Genomic DNA, 24,463 nt, shown 5'->3' with positions numbered 1-24,463 from the left:
AAAAAGTGGATCTGGTTTACTAAGATGAGGAAGATAGCAGAAAAAATATGAGGGGGAAATATCAGGAGCTCAGTTTGGGTAGGTTAAATTTTAGATGCTATTAGACATCTTAGTCCATGCCTTTTTGTTCTGTTCATTTGGGGCCTATACCTAATAAACAGATCTCCCACATGCTTTTATTGAATGGTTCACAAATCTACCAATAAAGCAGTAGAAAGGAACTAAAATTTGATCTTTCAAATCATTTCACAAACAATTTCCCATTAGTTGCTTAAAGTTTACATGGATTTAAGATCAAAATTATGTTATTTAAATGTGCAGCAACAAGTAATATGATATTTATTGTACGTATGTTGGAATGTACCTGAATTTTAGCAATTTAAACTCTAATTGTTCCTAGGAAAAAATTCAATCCACTTAACCATTTAGTTTCCAGGAATCACTGGTATTTTCTCACTCTGCCTAGTGGAAATTCAATCACTATCACACATCACAGAAGAAATTTCAGATAAATTTAAGGGGAAAACTACAAAAGATTGGTTAATGTTATGTAAGCTGAGTGCTCTTTAAAAAAAAATTCAAGGGCATTTATGGATACCATCCTTTCTTCAATAATGCTTTTCTGTGTACCCTTATCTTTTTTTTTAATTAATATTTTTTTGTAAGTAGATCCTGCTCCATTCCCTTTCTTCTGCTCTTAGCACAATTTGGGAGTGGTGAGAGGGTCATTCTAAGATTGGTTAGAGAGAAAAACAGTAACGTCAAAAGGGAGAAAAGACCTAATTCACCACCATGTCAATTATCAAACTAAAAAATCTTTAATACCCTATTTCCGAATGGGAATTCCTCTGCCTACTTTTCTAAGTATTCTGGCTCCATCTTAAGTAGTCATAAGTATGTTCATTATTTGACAGCTTTTTTCATCCAACTTTTCTCACTAATTCATGCATGTACATGATTTCTTTCATCAATCTTTTCTCACTGATTCAGGCTCATACCTTCATTTATATAGTACCATTCTCTCTCTCTTCCTCCCACCAAAATTCTTCACTATTCCTATGTAATGAAAAATCTTTTTACTCCATTATACCTTTTGTTTTAGCCATCATTGATGAAGACTCTAAGCTTGTAGCTCTTATACTCTGCACTAAATAATTTTATACAGACTCCTACTTTGCTTTACAACACTTGATATTTTTCATGGACTATTCACCCTTTCCTATGTTGGACTAAATTCTCTCTCATACTTCTATAGACTCCCTCATAGCACCAAACTCAGCAAAAAATTCCTTGTTTGGTTGTTTCTGAAAGGTCACAGCAGTCAGATGACAGGATATGGCAGTTCAGACATCAGAGATGATAGAGGACAAAGAATTACTGGATTTCCAATGACAGCTAAAAATTTTCACTAAGAGTAACAAACACTGACAACACTGGGCAACTCAGGCATCATTTAAGATTACCAACACGTATTGTGAGTCTAAAAAATAAAAAATTATGTTTAAGAAGAAAAACAAAATAACACTAGAATTTTGACTAAATTTGCTGAGTGAATATATTCAGTGAATATACGGTTTCTAAACTTTTTAAAATATTAAAACACCATTTTATCTTTTCATTTTAGTATCAGACTATAATAAATTATGTTAAATCTTATATAAATCTTGATTCATAGATACATACAAAATTATTTCTCTTTGAGGTAATTTTTTCCAAATATTTTTTTTCCAAATATTTTTTTTCTCCAAATATTTTAAAATTTCTAACCTGCAAAGAGGGTTTTACCAGTCAGCATTTCAGCAAAGATGCAGCCTGCAGCCCACATATCAATGGCTTTAGTATAATTATTAGGAGACAGTAAAAGACGTGGAGACCTGTACCATTTAGTAACCAATCCTTCAGAAAGATGACCCTGAAAAAAAAGAAAACACACATACTTTAGTATTTTACTTTAGCTGAAGAACAGTACATAAAACTTGACTCATTAAAGAATCCCTGATCTTAAAAAAAAAAAAAAAAAAAAGTGATATCCTAAAACAATACAGTTGATTTATATGCCTATTTTCGAGGCTCTTGCACTTTTCAGGCTCAATAGGGGGTTAAACTCTCCCTGGGATATATGATCCATAAGATGATGTTCACATGAAGTCTGCTGACCAAAATATACTATATATACTATACAAGATTAATGCTGACTATATCACATATTCAAAGCATGTTTCGAAGAGAAGCTATTTTTCACTTCAAGTCTTAAGTTACTTGAGGAGGAGGGATGCTTTAAATCAATGAGGGAAAGGTAAAAAAGAGCACCTAGGGTGCTACTTATAAACCAATGCCAACCTCCTGACAACGCAGGGGACCTGGCTCTATTATATATCCCATTCCTAATCAATTTTACTACTTTACGGTTATAAAGCACTTAACAAAAACAGTTATATACGTATACGACCTTACTTCGTCCTTAAAACAGGGTCAAAACAACCCTGAAAAATTATGAAGGTAGATATTATGCCATTTTAGAGGGACGGTAACACTCATAGATTAAGGAATCTACTTAAGGTCAGAAATGGAACTCAATTTTAACTAGTTTAACTCTTAGTTCAGTGTTCTATCCACAATACTTCATTGTTACCCATAAAAAAGATGTGATGGTTGTCCATTTCATTTTAATACTATATTTCTACATTAAAGTTTTAAAAAAATTAAGTTACACTTAATGTGAGATGCTAACATGTGAATGAAAAGATCTGTTTGTTTAGGCATGTACTATGGGAATCCAAGCAAGCAGGGAGCTCCAAGGGGTTCTTTATAACCAGAGGAGTTCCACTTTAATATTTTAAACAGCAGGATCCCACAGACAATTTCATTTGAAAACTAAAAGACCAAAGTTTGGCTCAGAAAACAATTTACTTCTTATATAAAGTTAAATTGTTACCTAAAGTACAGTTACTATGGATCCCTTAAGCTATTCTTACTGCCCATTTTATCTCTATACCAAGTTAGATATCAAACTAAATTAAATTTGCCTAAACAAAGCATAACAGAACAGTAAAGACTCAAAAGGACAAAAGACCTAAATATTGAAATAGCATCCCCTCTTACCTTCGGATAGGACCACAATTTTGCCCTAAACACATAAGAATTTATCTCACTTTTAAATAAGGGAGAGTTTCAATTATAATAAATAACCATATACTTTTAGGATCCCACTCCAACTTCCTTTAAAAAAAAAAAAAAGATGTATTTATTTATTTATGATAGACACACACACACACACACAGAGAGAGAGAGAGAGGCAGAGACACAGGCAGAGGGAGAAGCAGGCTCCATGCTAGAAGCCCGAGGTGGGACTCGATCCTGGGACTCCAGGATCACTCCCTGGGCCAAAGGCAGTGCCAAACTGCCAAGCCATCCAGGGATCCCCCCAACTTCCTTTTAAACATATGGAGATTCTGAATGAAAGTAGATCTGTATCAGAAAAAAAGGTACTACATAAAGTTTAATACAATTAATGGAGAAAAAAAATCTGTCACAGTATATAAAGAAAATACAAGTACCTAATTCCTGATGATGTACACCAGTTTAAAGGTCTGTCTCAGCTAGCTTTCCACATACCTTATGGGAATAATGGGGATCCATGATCCGTGCAAGACCGAAGTCACCTATCTTCAGCACCAAGTCTTCAGTATTAATGAAAAGATTAGCTGGTTTGAGATCTCTGTGCAGTACGTTTGCAGAGTGAATATATTTGAGCCCACGTAGCAGCTGATACATGAAAAGCCTGGCATGCTCTTCCAGTAAAGGGCCCTGCTCCAGCACATTAGCCAAGTCTGTCTCCATGTACTCCTGAACAATGTAAACACTGTTCAGTTCAGTAAGAGAGCCCACATCGTCTGTTAACTGGCTTCCGCTAGGACCAAGAATTTCAAACACTTTCACAATGTTATCATGGTCAAGTCTTCTAATAATTTTGATTTCACGTAGAGCATGTTTGACACTCTGGGGATCAGTAAGGACAATTTTCTTGATGGCTACTCTTTTGTCACAGTCATTGTCTACAGCAGAAAAAACCAAGCCATTGCCTCCACAACCCAATGGTTTTAAGTCCATATATCTAGAGCCCAGATCAAAACCATGAATGTTCATGAGACTTTCAAATTTCTCTGCCATTTTGAAACCTTTACTATTGCCTTTTTTTCCTTTCGAATTGTTGAACTTGTGTAAACAAGGAAGAAAACTGACATCAAAAGGAAAGATCTTTCAAAAAAGGAAAAGAAAAATAATTTTGCTTCCACAGCAAGATGATTTCTTGATGTTCATTGCATATGCCAACCAGGCCCGTTGAGTTCCCCTTAGATTTAAAGCTCAAAAAGCTCTACTCATATTGAGAATTAAAAAGGTTGCAGTACTCATAGTTCAAGAAAGGGGCAGCAACTCTGCAGACATTTAAAGAAAACACTCAAGAAACTCAAACGGAATGAAATGACATACTATGCACTCAGATTTAACTGTGCTAAACGATTTAACATTTAACAAAAATGTGAATAAATATGCACACAACAGGCTTCTATGAACATTCTCCTCACAGTGCAGATACATTCAGTGTTGGACTGGTCCTGAGCAGCATCATTCTAAGGTGCTGATAAGCACTATTTCCGTTTTGCCTCTTCTCTTCCTTTGTTGCTGTATATTTCAACAGGAAGCCCTGGTGGCTGTTGGTTAACAGAAGATGTCTTTTGTTAGTGATCAGGTGGCTCCAGCTCACCACAATCACAATCAAAGCTACCGTCCATCTTACTCTGATAAAACCTAGAGGATGAGAAAAAAAGAAGGAAAAGAGTCACCACTGCAGGAAATACTAAGTACTCTTCAACTTTGTAAAATGACACGAACTGGGCATTTAGCTATAAACGACTACTGGTACATTCAACTTATTTATAGTTACTAAATGGAAAGATGACCCTCAATCAAAAATAGCTATGCATGTTGTAAGCAATTCACATGTACTAGGCTCAGACTCTAGGTCCCACCATACTAGATTCTTTGTAATATTTAGTCATTGGGTTGTAACATTTCTTAAATGCCAATAAGCAAAGGAAAGAAGGTTCACGGCATTTTTACAGAATCTTTAGAATTTTTTTTTTTTTGAGGAGTACAACATGAGTACCATTTCTCTAAAAAAAACAACAACAACATAATAATAAGCCTGCAAAGGGTTAGTTCCTTAAAGAACATGTTTACTTATTAACTATGCTGATCAACATCCAATGGACAAAAATCTAGCAGTACAAATGAGAAATCTGCAGAGTATGCTCTTCAATTTACAAAAGAGTGAACTTGGGGGTGCACAGTGGCTCAATTGGTTAAGCATCTGACTTTGGCTCAGGTCATGATCTCAAGGTCCTGGGATCAAGCACCGTGTCTGGCTCTCTCCTCCCACCAGTGAGTTGGTTTCCCCCTCTCTGCACTCACATGCGCTCTCTAAACTCAAATAAATAAAAATCTGGGACGCCTGGGTGGCTCAGTGGTTGAGTGTCTGTCTTTGACTCAGGTCGTGATCCAGGGGTCCTGAGATCAAATCCCGCACTGGATTCCCTGCAGGGAGCCTGTTTCTCTCTTTGCCTATGTCTCTGCCTTCTCTGTGTCTCTCATTAATAAAAAAAAAAGTCTTTTTTTAAAACTTAATAAATAAATAAAAATCTTTATTAAAAAAAGTCAACTTAAAAAAAAGTCAACTTGAACAGTTAATAAGCCAATGAAAAGGTATTTAGCTTCACTGATAATCAGAAAAATCAAATTACCTCAAGAAGATAACATTTCAGATTAGAAAAACATTTTTAGGAGTCTGTTACTATCAAGTCTGAGGAGGAATGTGGAAAAACAAGAACTTTTGTATAATACTGGTGAGTTTAAATTAGCAAAAGAATGTCAAAGAGCAATTTAGAATAAATAAATACATAAATGAATAAGTAGCATATCTATGACTTGGAATTTTTCTTCAAAAAGCACTCCCTAGAGAAATACTTGCAAATGAACATACAAAATGCCTACCTTTTTTTTGATAATCGCAAAATATTTAAAATAGCCTAAACTTTCAACAATGTGAGAGTGAGTTATATTCATATAGTGGACTATTATATAATCGTAAAAATGAATAGAGATGGTTGAAATCATCATAAATTAAATTTAGAAAGCAAGTTGCAGATAGAAATCTATATGCTGAAACCACTTATTTCAGGTTCATAAGCATGCACAATAATGCTACTTTTAAGAGTATATATGTGGCAAAAGTATTAAAAACATACATGACAGATAAGTACCAAATTCATGATAATCATTACTTTGAGGAATGAGAGAAGGGATTACCATCAGAGTGGGGTTACACAGTATGCTCCAACTACATCTTTAATGTGCTAATTCTTTTTAAAAAATGTGTGGAAAAAAAAATGTGTGGAAGTATGACAAATTATTAGAATCTTATAGACCTGGGCGGTATGTACATGAAGAGCTCATTATCATAGTGGGGCAAGACAGGTTGATAAATAAGCAAAATACAGACATCTGATGGTAATGAGTGATATAAAATAAATAAAAGAAAGGACAGGGAGAGTGGTTAGGGAATGCCTCTACTAAGGTGGTACTGGGAGCAAAGCCCTAAAGTGGGTGGGCCTTAGGGGTGCTACGTGGGAGTAACTATTGCAGACAGAGGGGCAAGCACACAAAAGCTGAGGTTAAGTATGTGTCTCAAGTCTGAGGAACAACTAGGTGGCCAATGTAGTAAGTAGCTCATTTAAGTGTATATGCCTATAAGCAAGTAATACAGACTAACCCTTAAATGTAAAAGCTTCTTGATCTAAGCTTCTTGCTGCTTTCTGATCTAAAAGCTGGTATAGGTGTATATACAATGTTATTTTCTGAATGAGTCTGAAGAAATTGAAGTGGGACAGGTGCAATATTCATTTATTCAAAGAGCTAATCATCAAAAGGCAATGAAAAACTCTATCAATACATGAAATAAAGCAGCCCATTCTGAACTTGAAATATGTAACAACTTTTTTTTTTTTTTTAAGATTTCATTTATTTATTCATGAGAGACACAGAAAGAGAGAACCAGAGACATAATAGGCAGAGGAGCTCTGCTCCATGCAGGGAGCCCGATGTGGGACTTGATCCTGGATCTCGGGATCATTCCCTGAGCCAAAGGCAGAAGCTCAACTGCTGAGCCACCCCGGCGTCACATGTAAAAACTTTCAATCAAAACAAAACAAAACAAAACCTTTCAATCACCTTCAGGTGTGGCTTAAGAGAACTGTTAGGAATCACATACACATCAGCTGTTTTACAAGGGCAAAGCATTTATACAATAGGGAATCTGCCTTTATTTCCTTCTTGCTACATTCTCCTACATGATCCACATGTGGAAATACAAGATTTTGAAAAATACAAGGTAACAGCTACTTGCCACAATCTAAGCAAATCTTCAACTACAAGAAATCCACAAGCATTGCAACTGTGTGAAAGAGAAAATGATGATACCGATAACTCAGAGAGTAAGTAGATAAAAAATAAAGCTGTTGCCAAAAGATCTTTTTTTTTTTTTTTTTTTAAGATTTTTGAGAGACAGAGAAAGTGGGGAGGAGCAGGAGAGAATCACAAGCAGACTCCCTGCCCAAGGTGGAGCCTGAAGCCCGACACGGGGCTCAATCTCATGACCCTGAGATCATAACTGGAGCCAAAATCAAGAGTTGGACACTTAGTCAACTGAGCCACCCAGGTGCCCCGACAATAGCTTTATTTAATAAAAATTGATATTTACTACTGCTGAGTTATTTTAATAAATACAAGCACTTCTTGTATCTGCTTAATGTTGTAAAGGACATTAATTGCATAACAGCTTTGTTTTTTTACTCTAACAGAAATAGTTTCTTCTGTTTCCAAGTTTTTGTCTGCTTCACAGAAATCAAGGGGGAAAAAAAGCAGACTCTTAAAAATTCTGTACCTTGTCAGTCTGTATAAAACATTTAAAAGTTAAATGTACGAAAATAAACTTTTGAATTAAAAAACATTTCAGACTTAAAAACTTCAGACTTTTTAAAGGTCTTTAATTAACACTGTCTCCCCTTCCCATTTTTTCTATTTAGATTTATCTTGATACTTCCAGTCCCTACTAAATATCCTTTTATAAAAACATTATTTTTTAAAAGGCTCCAGTATTTTTGAGATTTTACGTTTCTTGTCTCCACCTGAAATAAAATGTTTGTTCATATTTACCTTCTTGCCCTTCTGTAGACAATCCCTTGAGGCTCAACTTTCAAGTTTTTGATAAATGTACATTTTAAAATCAGTTCTAGAGACTTAACATAAGAAAAGTAAGATCTCTAGTACTCTTTTAAACTTCTAGTTCACTAGTAAAGCAATCAGAGTCTGGCACAAATAATTTAGCTCTGCTAAAAATGACACTACTATTATGACAGAATAGCACTATAACAGGAACTGCAGCCAGATAATTGAAGAGAGATATAAGAATGAGAGATCTCCACTCAAGACCTCCACCCAGATCTGCTCTCTTTAAATTATAATGAGACCAAGAAACATCACAGACCAAAAACTACAAGGATGACAATGTTTTCTCAGAAATCTCAGTGACTGGTCAGCACTTAATAGGGGTAGAGTGGGTAAAAATTCATCTTGGGGAAGGCAGGAACTTGTACCTAGGCTGAGAACTGCAGAGTCCTCATTTTATTTTATTTTTTTAAGATTTTATTTATTTATTCATGAGAGACACAGTGAGAGAGAGAGAGAGGCAGAGACACAGGCATAGAGAGAAGCAGGCTCCATGCAGGGAGCGCGACGCAGGACTCAATCCTGGGTCTCCAGGATCACGCCCTGAGCCGAAGGCAGATGCTCAACCACTGAGCCACCCAGGCATCCCCAGAGTCCTCATTTTAGATTCACATGATGACTACTGAAAGACTTGAACAGACTTCATAGAAATATGAGGCCATTCTAAAAAAGAAAAGAATATTAATCACCAAAACTATAATTCTACAGTGAGGATTACACAATAAAAAACTGGGGGACAGGGGAGACCAATAGCAGCGCTTGCCCAGTGATCTGCCTGACAGCTCTGCACTATTCTTCAAAATCTTTCAATAACTATTAGGACAAAAGCTATTAGAGCATATTTTCATCTGGGAGCTTGGAAAGTTAAGTATGCCCACCTTTATCAGTAAGTTGAAGGTAATGGTACACTTCTGCATGATAAAGTGGATCCAGTAATGTTTCCAATTCAGTCATGCTCCATTCAGCAAGTATTTGCTAATTATATGTTATATACCTGTCAATATACTAGGTACTAGGGATAAAATGGTAAGTAAAAACCGACTAGTGCGCTGCCTTCATGCAGTTTACAGTATGGCTAGAGATAAACAAGAGTAAACTAAGAAAAAGAGGGAGGCAAAAGGGACAAGCAATACCAAGGAATGGTACAGGATGCGAAGACAGCCTACACACTGAGGGATCTGACCTAATTAGGGATGTCAGGATGTATCCCTCTGGAAGCCATAAAAAGGCTGAGTGACCAGGAAAACAGCTTCCTCATTATTATTATTACCCTGATACCAAATCATAATGTCTCCAACTACCTCCATTTTTCCCGCCAATCATGGAGTTCTGTGGCCTGACTAAAGTATGCAGGTACAATCAACCAGATTACTGCTCAGAGCACTCTCCATCCATATCAATAACCTCTAGAAATGTCCCATTTATACCACTTTCTCTACCATCGTTCACATTTAACTTCATAAAAGCCAGTTCAAGGCTTAGACTCAGGAAAAATCTGGGGTTCCATATTCCTTTTGCATTTCCACACACTTCAAGAGAGGAAAACATAAACTAAAATGAGACAGTAACTTAAAACAACCCTTCCCAGCATCCTTCCAATTTCTCTGCCTCCAAATGCTACCCATTCCTACCAACCTCAGTACTGATATTGTGTTGCTTGGATAGGGATCCTTAATTAAATTTTAATTAGCTGTGTCAATGTTCTGTTTTTAACAACTGGGTGAATAAAATGAATTATAGGGAATGATTCATAAGAATAAAGTTGGCGTGGAGCATCTGCGAGGTTCAGTCAGTTAAGTGTCCAACTCTTGATTTCAGCTCAGGTCATGATCTCGGGTCCTGGGATGGAGCCCTGAGACAGGCTTCCCGTTCAACGGAGAGTCTGCTTGAGATTCTCTTTCCCTCTCCCTTTGCCCCTCTCCCCACTCACACTCTCTTAATGAATAAATCTAAAAAAAATAATAAGTTAGCTTTATGCTTTCTCTTTGATCTTCCTTCAGTGATCCACCATAAAATGGAAGTAAAGGTTTTCTATGTAGCCCAGCCTGGGTACCAGCTTCCTACATTTATAAAGCAGTTCCCTGAAACTGTATTAGCCGCACTGGTCTTCTCAAGCACTCCTTTGTTCCGTTAATCACCACCTGCTTTCTATCACTTAGCCTATCCCCACCCAAGCCAAGAGAAATACAGGTACTCTGAGTCAAGCCTAAGTATATTCAGAAAAGTTATAAAATGCAAAAGAACGAAGACTGTAAAATAACTTCTCATTCTATCTCCCCATTCAATAGAAACTGGATTTTCCTTCCTTTTCTTATCTAAGAACAACTTGGTCCCACATCAGAAAAGGAGTCTAGATGTGCAAAGCAAGTTTGAAGTGAGAGCTTTAAACATAAGGTTACTTATCTGGTCTTCTCTTCCATCTTCTACTCTGCTGCTTATCAGGTTAAATGTTGACATGGGTCATCTGGCCTGATCACATGCACTGACAGCTCCCCCCCTCCCCCAATGGTTTGTGCCTATTCTGCTCTTCTCCAGGGTCAAGTCAGTAACTTGAGTTAACTGGAATGTAGCCATTCTCACATCTCCTCAGCCAAAACCCAGTTGCTTTTGGAGAGAAGGGAAAGGTTGAGCTCTACTTAAATTCACATAGGACTATCTCTTAACCCTGGCACAGAGAGGTGTTGTTATAGCAAATTCATCCTAAGATCATATCTCAAAGCTCTCATCAAAGCTACTAAGTTTCTAGGGCAGAGAAGGCCAAAGGCTACAGCTTAACTGCTTGTTCATATGCATTCTTGACAATGCCCTTGGCTCCTGATGTAAGGTAGTCCTTAGAGTTATCAGGGATCCCTCTCAGGATTTGGACCTCAAAGATGCTCATGGTGTAAACTAATGTCAATGAATGATCTCAGTCATCTGAGGGGGAGGGAAGACCTTAAAACTAAACTCCAAAACCTAACAGGTCTTACATGCTATCAGTGACTAGTATGTGCTATAGACAAACTTAGGAAGTCAAAGACAGATGATTACTTGGCTTCTAACAAAGTATCCAATTTTTAAAAAACTCTTCTACTCTTGACTGCTGTTCTTAAATTGTCTGAACCTTTGCCTAAATACATTTATTTTTTTTAATTTTTTTTTTAATTTTTATTTATTTATGATAGTCACAGAGAGAGAGAGAGAGAGGCAGAGACACAGGCAGAGGGAGAAGCAGGCTCCATGCACCGGGAGCCTGATGTGGGATTCGATCCTGGGTCTCCAGGATCGCGCCCTGGGCCAAAGGCAGGCGCCAAACCGCTGCGCCACCCAGGGATCCCGCCTAAATACATTTTAACATTATGGTCTTGCATTTGCCTTTGAGTATTTAAAAAGTCATTACAAAATAAATGTCATTATGTTTATTTTGATGCTCGTCTCTAGCTGCTATTTATTCTAGGGTACCCATATTAGCATATAAGAACTCCACAGACCAAGGAGGTTGGTCAAAAGTCTTTAAAGACTCTTTCAATTCTCATTCTATTACCTATGAAAGCATTGTACAAGTCTTTTACTTTACGGTCATTTGTTTCCAAGCACTTTTTATGGTGGTATGCCAGATTGGGGGACATTATTAAAGTTGCTATAAACTAAATAGTAAACAAACATAATCCTCTCTACAAATTTATGGCTGGAAATTTACAAATTATAATAGCTCTTCATCCCCTCTTCCATCTTTCTCCTTCTTGAGCCCTTCATTTCTTAGACTTCTCTTCTAACTAATGTTAAGGAAACATTGGAGCAAATATAGGAGACATGTAGACAGCCTCCTTCCTCAATTATCTTTGGCTATATGAGAATTCCAATCAAATGAAAATTAATATAAATTTCTGTAGCAGTCAGGATAGGTTCGAAAATTGTATAGTAACAAATAATCCCCAACATCTCACTGACTTACAACCAAAGTTTTAAGTCTTGCTAATGCAACAAATCCAACACAGCTGTCATCCAAGTTGTCAAAGTTAACTACCAGCTCTGTCATTGCCATTCAGTGTGCCAGTAGGAAGGAAGAAGTGCAACTATCTCATCGGTCTAAAGCTTCCATTAAAAAATGACACATCTTACTTCTGCTCATATTTAACTGACCAAGGCAGAACACATGGTCACGCCTGCTTCAAGGGAGTGGGAAAATGCAATCCTGACATGGTCCCAAGATGTTTTGAAGAGCTTTGACTGCAGCTTCAATCCTGCCATCCAACCATTATATTTTTAGTCTACAAAACCTTATTGAGTATTTACCATATGCCAGATGTTGTTTTAGGCATAAAGGTCTAGCAGGGATCAAAACAAGTTAAAAAAAACAAAAAATCACGCTGACCTTATGGAGCACAAACTCCTAGATTATTGTAGTAGATTCCTCCCTATCCCACTAACATTTCTTCCTCCTCTCTTTTCTAATACTATTCCCCCCCTTCCCTTATCTTAGGCCATCCTTCCCCAACTAGTCTTATCTCTATTCTGCAGATCCCTCTACTCTTCTACCATTTTCCAGGGCACCACCTTACCATTTTCCCCTCCCTTGGCTTCATTGTATATTGCTCTATTTTAAAATAAAAGGTCTGGGGGGCAGGGGAGGGGGCAGCCCCAGTGGCACAGCGGTTTAGCGCCACCTGCAGCCCGGAGCGTGATCCTGGAGACCCAAGATCGAGTCCCACGCCGGGCTCCCTGAATGGAGCCTGCTTCTCCCTCTGCCTGTGTCTCTGCCTCTCTCTGTGTCTCTCATGAATAAATAAATAAAATCTTAAAAAAAAAAAAAAAGTATACTCTTAAAAAAAAAAAGGTCTGAGGGGTGCCTGAGTGGCTCATTCAGGTCACTGACTGGCTCTTGATTTCAGCTCAGGTCATGATCTCAGTGTTGTGGGATCCAGCCCCACATCAGGTTCCACACTCAGTCAGCATGGAGCCAGCTTGAGTTTCTCTCCCTCTGCCCCTCCCCTACTCTCTCTCTCATAAATAAATACATGCTAAAAAAAATAAAAGGTTTGAGACTCAGTTGCATTACTAACACTTTCTGAGCATAGTATCTGGGTACTTAGTAGGCACTTAAAAACTGCACTGAATGAATTAATGTAAACAGTATTATTTTATTTGATAGTAGGAAGTTTTGGAGAAGACAAGCTCTATCCTTAATTTTTTCAGAATCTGATCATACTCTAACCTACCATGGGGAACATCAGTGATGACTCCTAGACATGGTACTTTCCTTTCCAGGAACTCCCTGCAGGAGCTTCACCCTATGGTAAACACATAGGTTTGTCAACACATGAAGCAATGACTTCAACTCACTCAGACTGAAGAAAAAAAGAAAACTTCAGCTTTGTTATAGCTCCTGTTTTATTTTGTTGAGGCAGTAAGAAGAGATTGTGCTATTGAAATAGTGTCTTATATTAGCAGACAAGCAGGTTTCTATAAAAAGTCTCATTAGCCCATGTGATACCAACTAAGTATCATGAAGATACATGAGACCTTGACATTATTCTGATTATTCTTCAGTTCACCCTAGCAGGCTCTATGGCATTTAACACCACAGCTTTCCAGATTGCACATCAAATATAACTGCTGTCATTTTTCAGCTAAGCCTGGTAAGGGTATGAAGAAGGCCGCAACATGCAAGCAAGACCATCCATAAGAAATATTTCTGGTCTCTCATCAAATGGAGAACCACATGCTTGATTGGAGAGTATCCAATTTTTAAAAAATGAACTGGAATAGCATATAACTTTCCTGGAATGTCCTTCCTCCTTTGTTTCTCCTTTTCTCCAAGGCTGAACAAAGCTTACAAGATTAAAAAAAAAAAAAAAAAAAAGTGTAAGTTTCCTATCAGATTCATGCTAAACATGGGCACTACTGAAAAATTCCTGTCTGGTTTCATGAAGACCATATTAAAAGGAAAAAACAAATGAGATAAAGAGATCTGATAACTAGTCCATGATCCATGGCTAAATTAGCTTATACTCAAAGTGGTTCACATTTTAGGCCTCAGTCCCACCATCAGGAAAATGAAGCAGCTAAACTACAGGACTTCTATGGCCTCTTCCAGCTCTAAAGTTTTATAATTTTAAGAAAAGGTTCAGGATTTCCACTTCTGATTAGAATGCAGAAATGTAAAAGACACCATTACTCTCACCCTATAAACCATGATGAGCTGGATAAGCTACAATACTGTAGTTTGGAAAACCCATCAGGAAAGCTAAAGATGCAAAGAAATATAAATAAATTAAATTCTGGAAAGTCTTAAGCCCTTCATAAAAGAAGAGACCAGGACTATTCTCATTCCTGGCAAAGTGGCAAAGCAAGAAATTTTCCACTAACAGAATTGAGAAGAAGCCAGCCAAATTTATAACCAACTTTTAAAAGCTGTATGTGGTTGCAGCTAACAGATTAGAATTCAAAGGAGGTCCAGCTACAAGTCCCACCTGCCAAACTCTTCCCCATGGGTCCTCACTGAGAACAAAAGTCTAGAGCAAGGCAGGAAAGCGGAGAGAATCTCATGGAACACATGGGCCTCCACCACATTCAAGGCAGCTGCCTCTGAAGGTGAGGGAACAAGTCAGGAAGCATAAGATAAACCTCTCCAATGCATTCTGAGTACAAGGGAGATACTCTTCCTAAGACAAATAAACAGGGCACAAATATGAAGTAAAGAAAACCTATGGTGGTACTAGAAAGCAAAGAAAATGTCCAAACAGTCCAAAGAACTGGCAGCTAGGCTAAATAGGTTCAGAAAGCTGACAGGATAGAAGCAGATAAAGAAATAATCTAACAAACTTTCCAAAACTGGGGAGTCTGGGTGGTGCAGTTGGCTAAGTGTCCAACTCTTGGTTTCAGCTCAGGTTGTGATCTCAGGGTTGTGAGACTGAGCCCCACATTGGGCTCCAAGCTCAGTGCAGAGTCTGCTTGAGATTCTCTCTCCCTCTCCCCTGCCCCTCCCAGTCATGCACGTGCACGCTCTCTAAATAAATCTTAAAAAACAAAATTAAAAAATTTTCCGTAACTGACAAAAGACACCAACTCACAGACTCAAGAACTCAATGAATTGCAAGCAGGATAAATACAAAGAAACCCATACCAAGGTATACTATAGCCAAACTGTGAAAATGGGGGGAAAAAAAGAGCAACCAGGTAAAAGAGAGTTAACTATATATAGTAGGGAAGTACAGTAAGAGTGATGGCTGATTTATCACTAGAAATGATGAAAGCCAGAAGACAACAGAACATCACTTTTCAAGTGCCAAAACAGGGAAATAACCCAGAATTCTGTGCCTAGGGATATGAAGATGAAATGAAGATATTCATTCAAAAATGAAGATGAAATAAAGACATTTTCAAAGAGACAAAAGTGGAAAGAATTTGTCTCCCTCAGATTTTTGCTAAAAAAAATGCTCAAAGTTCTTAGGCTGAAAGTGAGGAGTTGGGGGGGGGGGGAGAAAGAGAGAACGAGAACACAGGGAGAGGGCAGAGGGAGAAGCAGACCCCCTGCTGAGCAGGGAGCCCAATCCAGGGCTCCATCCCAGGACTCTAGGATCATGAATGAACTCAGCTGAAGGCAGATGATTAACCAACTGAGCCACCAGGGCACCCACCTATCTACGTTTAAATGTCTTTAAGAAACTACTGATTATTTTAAACAAAACAATAATGTATTGTGGGGTTTACAGCACATTTAGAAATAAAAATATAGGGATCCCTGGATGGCGCAGCGGTTTGGCGCCTGCCTTTGGCCCAGGGCGCGATCCTGGAGATCCGGGATCGAATCCCACGTCAGGCTCCCGGTGCATGGAGCCTGCTTCTCCCTCTGCCTGTGTCTCTGCCTCTCTCTCTCACTGTGTGCCTATCATGAATAAAAAAAAAAAATTAAAAAAAAAAAAAAAAAAAAAAAAAAAAAAGAAATAAAAATATAAAACAAGAGCACAGAGTGCTGGAAGGGAGTGAACTGAATCATGTGATCATGTTTACAGTACCGGTGAAGTAGTTTATATTATTTTAAAAAGACTATGATAGCTAGTAAAAGGCTCATGGGTCATCTTAAAACACCTTCCTTTCTGGCCATTATGTTTACTTAATAAAATGCCCATCAATGGAGAGTAAAAGGAAGGATAAAAAGAAAACTAAATAAATCAGCAACTGCAAGTAGTTTTTGTGTACTTTTACATCAACTATAATATAAACCAATATGTTAACATTAAAGCACTATCATAAAAAAAACATTAAAAAAAAGCAGTATCATAGATTCATGGATTATACCAAAGGAAATGAAAATTAACCATGTTAATCAAGATATACATATTTTAACTGAAATAACTTTGAGGGGCTCTACTTCCTGCTTTAAAAAAGTATGCACTTTTAAGATATTAAAAAATTATACTATGGAATATAGCTGTAAAGTTCAAACTGGAGGATATAAATATGTCTGGTACATATTTATCCCACATTATCTACTATTATAAAAGCAATTAATGAAAAAAGGGCTTATATAATAAAGGCCCTGAACCTGATAATAGAATTTTTAATATCTGAATTTTCAGAGAATATAAATAACAAATAGCAAGCTTGATTACGAATGTATTATATGGGAAGCATTGTACTGGACATATATCTTATACTAAATCCTAACTACACTGTAAAATGGGTTTTATGATCTTTATTTCAGAGAATTTAAATAATGCATTCAACATCACACATCAATGAGATAGCCATGATTTGAATCTCAGGTTGTAAACTAAGCCCATGACCTTCTCTCAAATCATAAAATTTTTTTTTATTGACCAGTAAACACTCTCCCACCTCTTTGAGAATACATTTCCCACATTCTTCTGCAAACCAAAAAATGTAATCATCGAAATCAGGAAATTAACACTGGTATAATGCTACCATCTAATACTCAGATTCCATTTAAGTTTCTGCAATTACATCAATAATGTACTTGACAGCTAGAGGACCCCATCCAGAATCACATGTCACATTGACTACAATACAATCTTTAACATATTTTTCCCTTTAGAAGTGTAAAGGAATCAAACGTTTTCTATAGTCCACAAAAATTTACTGAGCAATTGGCATATGCCAGACACTATTTGATGATACAGTGGATAATAAGACAGCTAAGGTTCTTCTACTTCCAAAGAGTTTACATTCTAGTTTACAATCTCGTGAGGAGAGATTAACAAACTAGTAACATAACTTCCGATTTGTCTAAATGCTATGATTGAGTGACTGGGAAATGGCCATCTATGGAGCTAAAATCTAAATAAGAAGGTACCAATTCCAAACAGAGGAAACAGCAAATACAATCTAAAACAGGACAGAATATGGTATTTGGAGGAAAAGATGCCAATGTAGCCACGGCATGCTAAGCAGAAGGAGAGAGGAATGAGGTGAAGATGGGACAGGTAGAAAGAAACACCTGAGGCAAGATTCTGAATTTTATAACTCACCACCAAAGGAAAGCTATTGAAGGATTTAAGCAGACAATTGCATGGTTTCATTTACATTTTAAAAAGATGAATTCTGGCTACTGGGAAGACAATAGGCTGAGGATAATAGAGTGAAAGTAGGCAGAGTTAAAAGCTATTTCAATAGGTCAAGTAAGATGACGGTGGCTATCACTAGGCTGGTAGAAATAAAGATGTAAAATAGGAGACAGTTTCAAGTAATATCCTGGAGACCAAGAGAACCTGGTGAGGGATTAGATATGGGGGACAATGGTAACAGAATTTAAGGATAACTCCTAGGTGCCAATTACTGAGATGGGGAAGACTAGGGGAATAATATGGGAAAGAGAATTCTATTTTGAATACATTAATTCTATTCATATAGTGTCTATTTAGATAACTAACTGGTAACATCAAGCATACAGTTGGATAATGTGTCGGGAGCTCAGGCGAGAAGTCTAAACGTAAATCTGAGAATTACCCACATATAGATAGTACTTAATAAATTGAATGAGGGGATCCCCGCTCAGCAGTTTGGTGCCTGCCTCTGGCCCAGGGCGCGATCCTGGGGTCCCAGGATCGAGTCCAATGTCGGGCTCCCAGCATAAAGCCTGCTTCTCCCTCTGCCTGTGTCTCTGCCTCTTTCTGTGTAAATATTTTAAAAATTATAATAATAAATTGAGACCACTTGGGAAAGAATTTTGAAAGGGGAGGGGGAACAGGACTAAATTCTGGGATATGTCAATATATAAGGGCAGGTAAACTACAGAAGCTTGTAAAAATTTATGACAAGGTGTGAGGTAGGAGAAAAACAAAATGTCTCATATGCTAAGAAAAACAGGTGAATATGCAGAAAACAACGGTCAACTATATTTCAAGCCGTCACAAGATCCTATAAGATGGATTTGGTAAATCAAAGTCACTGGTTTCCTGATTATAGCAATTTCAAGTGGTAAGATGGTTTAACAGAAGCCAGTCTGGAACAGGTTGAGGAGCAAAGTGGAGAGGGCGTACAAAGACAACTCTTGAAAATCGGTCTGAAGAGGATCGGAGAAATATGAAACTAGACGATAGCTAGAGGAGAAAATGAAATCAGAGAGGATTTGTAACAGATTTCTATATCCATACTGTTCAATATGGTAGCCAATTAACTATAAATGGTTACCAAACAGATGAAATGTGGTTAGCAGGGCTGAAAAACTAATTTTTTTCTAAATAAATTTTTATTTAAATAGCCACATATGGCGAGTGGCAACCAGACCAGACACTATAGTTCAGAGCACCTTTGTACACTAATAAAGATGACCCAATAGGAAGGGAAAAACTCATCATGTAGGCAAGAGAGGAGTCCTTAAGAAGAGAAGAGGCACCTGGATGGCTCAGTGGTTAAGCATCTGCCTTCGGCTCAGGTTGTGATCCCCCGGTCCTGGGATCAAGTTCTGCATCAGGCTCCCCCGTGGAGAGCCTGCTTTGCTGCTTCTCCCTCTATGTCTCTGTCTCTCTCATGAATAAATAAAATCTTTAAAAAAGAAAAAAAAAAAGGTCAAGAGAAGGAATCCAAAGCACAAGCAGAAGAATCCACAAGGGATAAACATGAGTGAAGCAAACCATGAAGTTATAGCAACTGGTGGGAACCCATAAAATTTAAAATTAGAGTATCTCTAAAGCCTAGTTGAAATCTCAAGCATAAGACTAAATTACAGAAGGCTGTAGAGGCTAAGCAGGAGTACTTGGGAAGATAATTTATATCTACTAATAAGTATTCATTGCCAGGCATTTCCAAGTGACAAATTATTTCTGCTACTCGGAACTAATACCTTGTAAGTCTTATTTTACAAATAAGAGTACTGACGCTCTGAGAAGTAAAGCAACTTCACTGAAATCACATACATAGTGAATGTCAAGATTTGGACACAGGCCAGTCTGATTTACTTTAGGGTCAGATGCTTACCACTACCTAAGTTGGGAGGTTAAGGACCAATGTTTCTGACCTGGAAATATAAAAAATGGCAGATCAATCTGGCAGCTAACAAGTACCAAAAAGCACAGAGGTCCTAAGCCAGAGGCAAAAACTGCCCCGTCCATGCTATCTACAAGATAATTAAGGAATATTTATTTAATAACTATTTTTAATTTTTTTTAAATACAAGTGAAAATATCTTTGAGACAAACAGTAAAATAAACATTTTTTGCAACTTAGATTATCTACTTTACTGAATACAAGACTATCAATCAGAAAACTAGCAGTGCTTAAAACTACTAAAGTCATATCTGGGCATATTGAAAAAGTAGGCAGAAACTGACCATCTCTCCAATTTGTAAATGAAGGAGGAAATTATTAAACTGAGCCTAATCAGTTAATAAATTACAGCTTAGGTTATTTTAAATTTAGTGTCAGTATAAATCATCCAGATCTGAGCTGTCCAATATGATAGCCACTAGCTAGCTATTTAAATATAATTAAAATTAAATTAAAAATTCAGTTCCTCAGGTGCACTAGCCACCATTAAGTGCTCAACAGTCACATGTGGCTAGTGGCTATCTCGATGGACAGCAAAGAATATAGCACTTCTATCACCACAGAAAGTTCTACTGAACAGTGATTAATTATCTTCAATTTTCCTTTTGATTTTTTTCAGGAGAGCCAATAAAAGGAGTAACTCAGAACTATATATGCTTCTAGAAATGCACGTGAATTTGAATCACCTGAGAATCCTGTAAAAATCCTGTAAAAATGTAGATCCTAGTTCAGTAGGTCTTGGGATGGGGTCAAGAATTCTACACTAACAAATTATTAGGTGATGTTAATACTGGTGGTCCAGCAATCACACTTTGAATACTAAGATCTTAGTTCTTTCTGGGTCTCAGTTTCCTCAGCTGTCATGTACCTGGGGCAAGATAATAGCCACGATCCCTCTGTAAACATTAACATTGTATAGTTTGTACAGAATTAAATGCAGAGGGATCCCTGGGTGGCGCAGCGATCCTGGAGACCCGGGATCGAGTCCCACATCGGGCTCCCCGTGCATGGAGCCTGCTTCTCCCTCTGCCTGTGTCTCTGCCTCTCTCTCTCTGACTATCCTAAAATAACTTAAAAAAAAAAAAAAAAAAAGAATTAAATGCAGAGATTTCATTTTCTGCAGAGGAAGTTTCTTCCCTGAAGTAAATGCTATGATTCTAACACGCAATTTTTGCGCCACCATTCTTTTTCCATGGAAAGACATACTAAATTTAAATAAAAATCAATGGGAAAACGTGATTTGCCATGTAAATATTCAATCTCTGTACAACTTTTCAGAAATGGGTTTAAAAGACTAACATAGGGGATCTCTGGGTGGCTCAGTGGTTTAGCACCTGCCTTTGGCCCAGGGCATGATCCTGGAGTCTCAGGATCCCGGGACTGGATGCATCCAGTCCCACATGGGGCTCCCAGCATGGAGCCTGCTTCTCCCTCTGCCCTGTGTCTCTGCCTCTCTCTCTCTCTCTCTCTCTCTCTCTCTCTCTCTCTGTCTCTCATGAATAAATAAATAAAATCTTTAAAAATGTTTAAAAAAAGATTAACGTATACGAAAGACAAACCATTTAAGAATCACAAGAGAGGTATACTATATTTTCTAAATACACAGCTCATGGAAGAAAAAAAACAAAAAACAAAAAACTTGATGCTGGACTCAGCCTGTACCATCGTTACCTTGAAAGCATCAGCTCCACATGAAAAGCGACCGTCTGGAAAAAGCCATTTACTACAATAACATTATTGTTGTTTTGTTTTTGTAAGGTTTTAAGGCTCTGAGCAATAAAACTCACCAAAATCCCCATACCACTAGCAGGCTACAGAGTAACATAACCATCCTCAAAACAGGCTGAAGGAGCTGACACGGGGCAGCCAACAATGCCACAAAGAACTTACCTTTGGGACATCTTATATTTTAACAAGGGTCCTAGGGTCATACACGGTTCAAATGGGCAATGCAAACAAAGAAATGGACTGTAGTGGTGTGGCTCACCATTTCATTAGGCAGTACCTCATAGAAAAGAGACAGGCTAAAATATCCAGTTTGTTTATAAATTCTGAATTATGTTTATGCATGACAGGTAATTATCTATACTCAAACTGGAAATACATGTTCAACCTCTAGGTAATAGGATGTTTTGAAAATCTACAATACTTTTTTTATATTTGTATTTTTATATTTCCTTTAGGAGGAAATATATTTTAAAAGTTTAAATTAAACTGCACTACAGTTCTTCTATATAAATCATGCCAGACTTCCAAAATCTTTCCAAAGACTTAATACAATACATTTTACTACCTACGAAACTCTTCAAATAAATTACTTTGAGAAAGTAAATAGTATACAAAGAAAACCTAAGAGATGGGGAGTTTTTTCTTCTCACTTTTAAAACAAACTGCTAGTCTCAATCTTTTTTTTCCCTCAATTTTATTTTAAGTCAGCCTGTTAAATGGTAGCTTTAAAAAATCAGTCAAAATATCTTATTACCCAATTTCAGTGTGAGTCCTAAATTTGGAACCGTACATTCTGCCTATTTTAAAAAATGAACTGATGAGGGGCACCTGATTGGCTCAGTCAGAGCATGGAACTCTTGATCTCAAGATTGTGGGTTCAAGTCCCATGATGGATGTAGAAATTACTTAAAAAGTAAAAAAAAAAAAAAAAAAAAAAAAATTAAATCTTAAAAAAAACATGAGATGTCTGAGTGGCTCAGTGGTTGAGCATCTGCCTTCCACTCAGGGCATGATTCTGAAGTTCCAGGATCAAGTCCCACATCGGGCTCCTTGCATGGAGCCTGCTTCCCCTCTGTCTGCCTATGTCTCTGTCTCTGTCTCTCATGAATAAATAAAATCTTTATAAAATAACTAAATACATCTTAAAAAAAAAAAAAAAACCTGATGGAAAAGTGCCTATCACAATACTTACTTCAAGTTGTCTTTGTTAAAACAGAAAATTCATATAAATCAGGAGAAAGAACTACTGTATCATTCTGTCAGAGTGAAATGCTCATATTCAGAGTTATATCCAATTAATACTTCTGCACCTTTGCAACACTAATTTCTAGATATTATAAAGATAACTTTTACATTACCAATGAGAACATAAGGCTAATTTCTACTTCAGCATAAACTTCTGTCTTTTATAATCTGTAACAAGTCTTTCTCAATAAGGCAAGAATTGCTAGTATCAAACATTTAGTAGTAGCCACTGACCAGCAATTAATTTTACCATTCCTCTCAACAAAATGTTATAAAATTCCACCTGTAGGATATTTGATCTCCTTTTAAAATGCAATTTAAGAAGCCATTACTCTTAAGAGAAACTGCGGCTCCTCTAGAGAGAGAATTATAATGTGGACAGAAACATTTTAGCCCTATCATTTAAAAAAATACAGTGTATAAAAAAAAAAAAGGGCCACGTAGCAGTCCGTGGGCAGTATGAGTCATCACCCAACTCAAAACTTGCAGCACTTCTAAGCTTCCTCCTACCAGACCCCATCCCCTTCAGCAATGTACCCTGAGTCAGCAAACCTCACTATTTTGTCAGTTATGAATTCTCACGATGTTTAAATGAACTTATGCAAAACACTGCAACACATTTAGTACTAACACTTGTCATTAGAACATGTGCTGTTTCCACTTCAAAATTAACTCCTCTTCAAATCAATCTTTAGACTCTTTCTTAATCATCACAGAGTAGCCAAACACTACATTTCATTCTCCTTTGCAAGGAACCAAGCTCCAAACTATAGTCATATATGAACGTTTTTATAAACAATTCTCCATTTCCCAGAGGTTTTTTTTTTCCCTGAACAGTAATATCTAAATAATAAAACACGTCCTGCTCAAACCCTGCATATTTCCTAGATGACTGCAATTACTGAATTTAGAACACCAATAAGCAATTTTACAAGTTTCACCCGGCAATTCTTATTAAGTGATGTAACATATATATGTGAAAGGACTTTACGCTCCTTGGCACACAGAAAGCAAGCCCTTCATAAACGTGTTTGAACAACTACTCGTAAGAGAGGTGAGAGATTCTTCCACTCAATTCAAGATCATTTTTCAAACATTAAAATCTGACATTTCTAAGAAGAAACTCTAGAGGCGGTTCCTCTCCAGAGCCAGGCCCTGTCTGGCGCGACCCTCCAATCTTCTAGTCAAATTACTGTTTCCACCTCAGTTTCCCAAGGTTGAAGACAGAGAACATGTCCAACCAGAACCTTAAAAAAAATAAAATAACAAGGCTAGAAGAAATCCATCAGAAAATTACTATGAAGCTGTTTGCGTTCCATTTAGTCCCTCGTCAAATTTTTTCCCCTTAACACATCATCTCGTCTCGTTAAAAAAAAAAAAAAAAAAAAAAAGTTAATACCGACTTTTAAGAGCATTTTTAGCATGGAGGAAAAACAACGTGAATGTGCTGCAAATGCAGGAAGGCTTCTAATTCCACCACTTCACTGGGCGTTCGCCAATGAGCAAGCCAAAGAAGAAATAAAACGGGAGAGGAAATCAAAAAGATCCTGCTTCACAGAGCTCCCACAGGACACCTGAACCGGCTGTCTTCCTAAAGCCGAGAAACAAAAGGCGCCCCGAAGACCTTTACTTTTCAACGCATCTCACCAAGTCAGACAAA

The 24,463-nt window shown here is 37.3% G+C and overlaps 1 protein-coding gene across 4 annotated transcripts in view; it reads right to left on the bottom strand.

Annotated features, from left to right (window-relative positions):
* MAPK6 (mitogen-activated protein kinase 6) overlaps positions 1-24,463 on the bottom strand; it is a 36,470-nt gene that overhangs the window by 10,949 nt on the left and 1,058 nt on the right. For 2 of the 4 annotated variants that reach the window (XM_038580437.1, XM_038580436.1), the window contains exons 2-4: positions 13,542-13,613; positions 3,616-4,809; positions 1,768-1,912 (exon numbers count right to left, since the gene is read on the bottom strand). In XM_038580437.1, the coding sequence (XP_038436365.1) occupies positions 1,768-1,912; positions 3,616-4,170 (700 nt within the window). In that variant the 5' untranslated portion in view covers positions 4,171-4,809; positions 13,542-13,613. The remainder of the gene's footprint in view (positions 1-1,767; positions 1,913-3,615; positions 4,810-13,541; positions 13,614-24,463) is intronic. The other 2 variants (XM_038580434.1, XM_038580435.1) reach the window with 1 other exon arrangement.

The sequence above is a fragment of the Canis lupus genome, chromosome 30, assembly GCF_011100685.1.
Source record: "Canis lupus familiaris isolate Mischka breed German Shepherd chromosome 30, alternate assembly UU_Cfam_GSD_1.0, whole genome shotgun sequence".
Taxonomy (NCBI): domain Eukaryota; kingdom Metazoa; phylum Chordata; class Mammalia; order Carnivora; family Canidae; genus Canis; species Canis lupus.
This window is presented reverse-complemented; position numbering and strand designations above follow the sequence as displayed.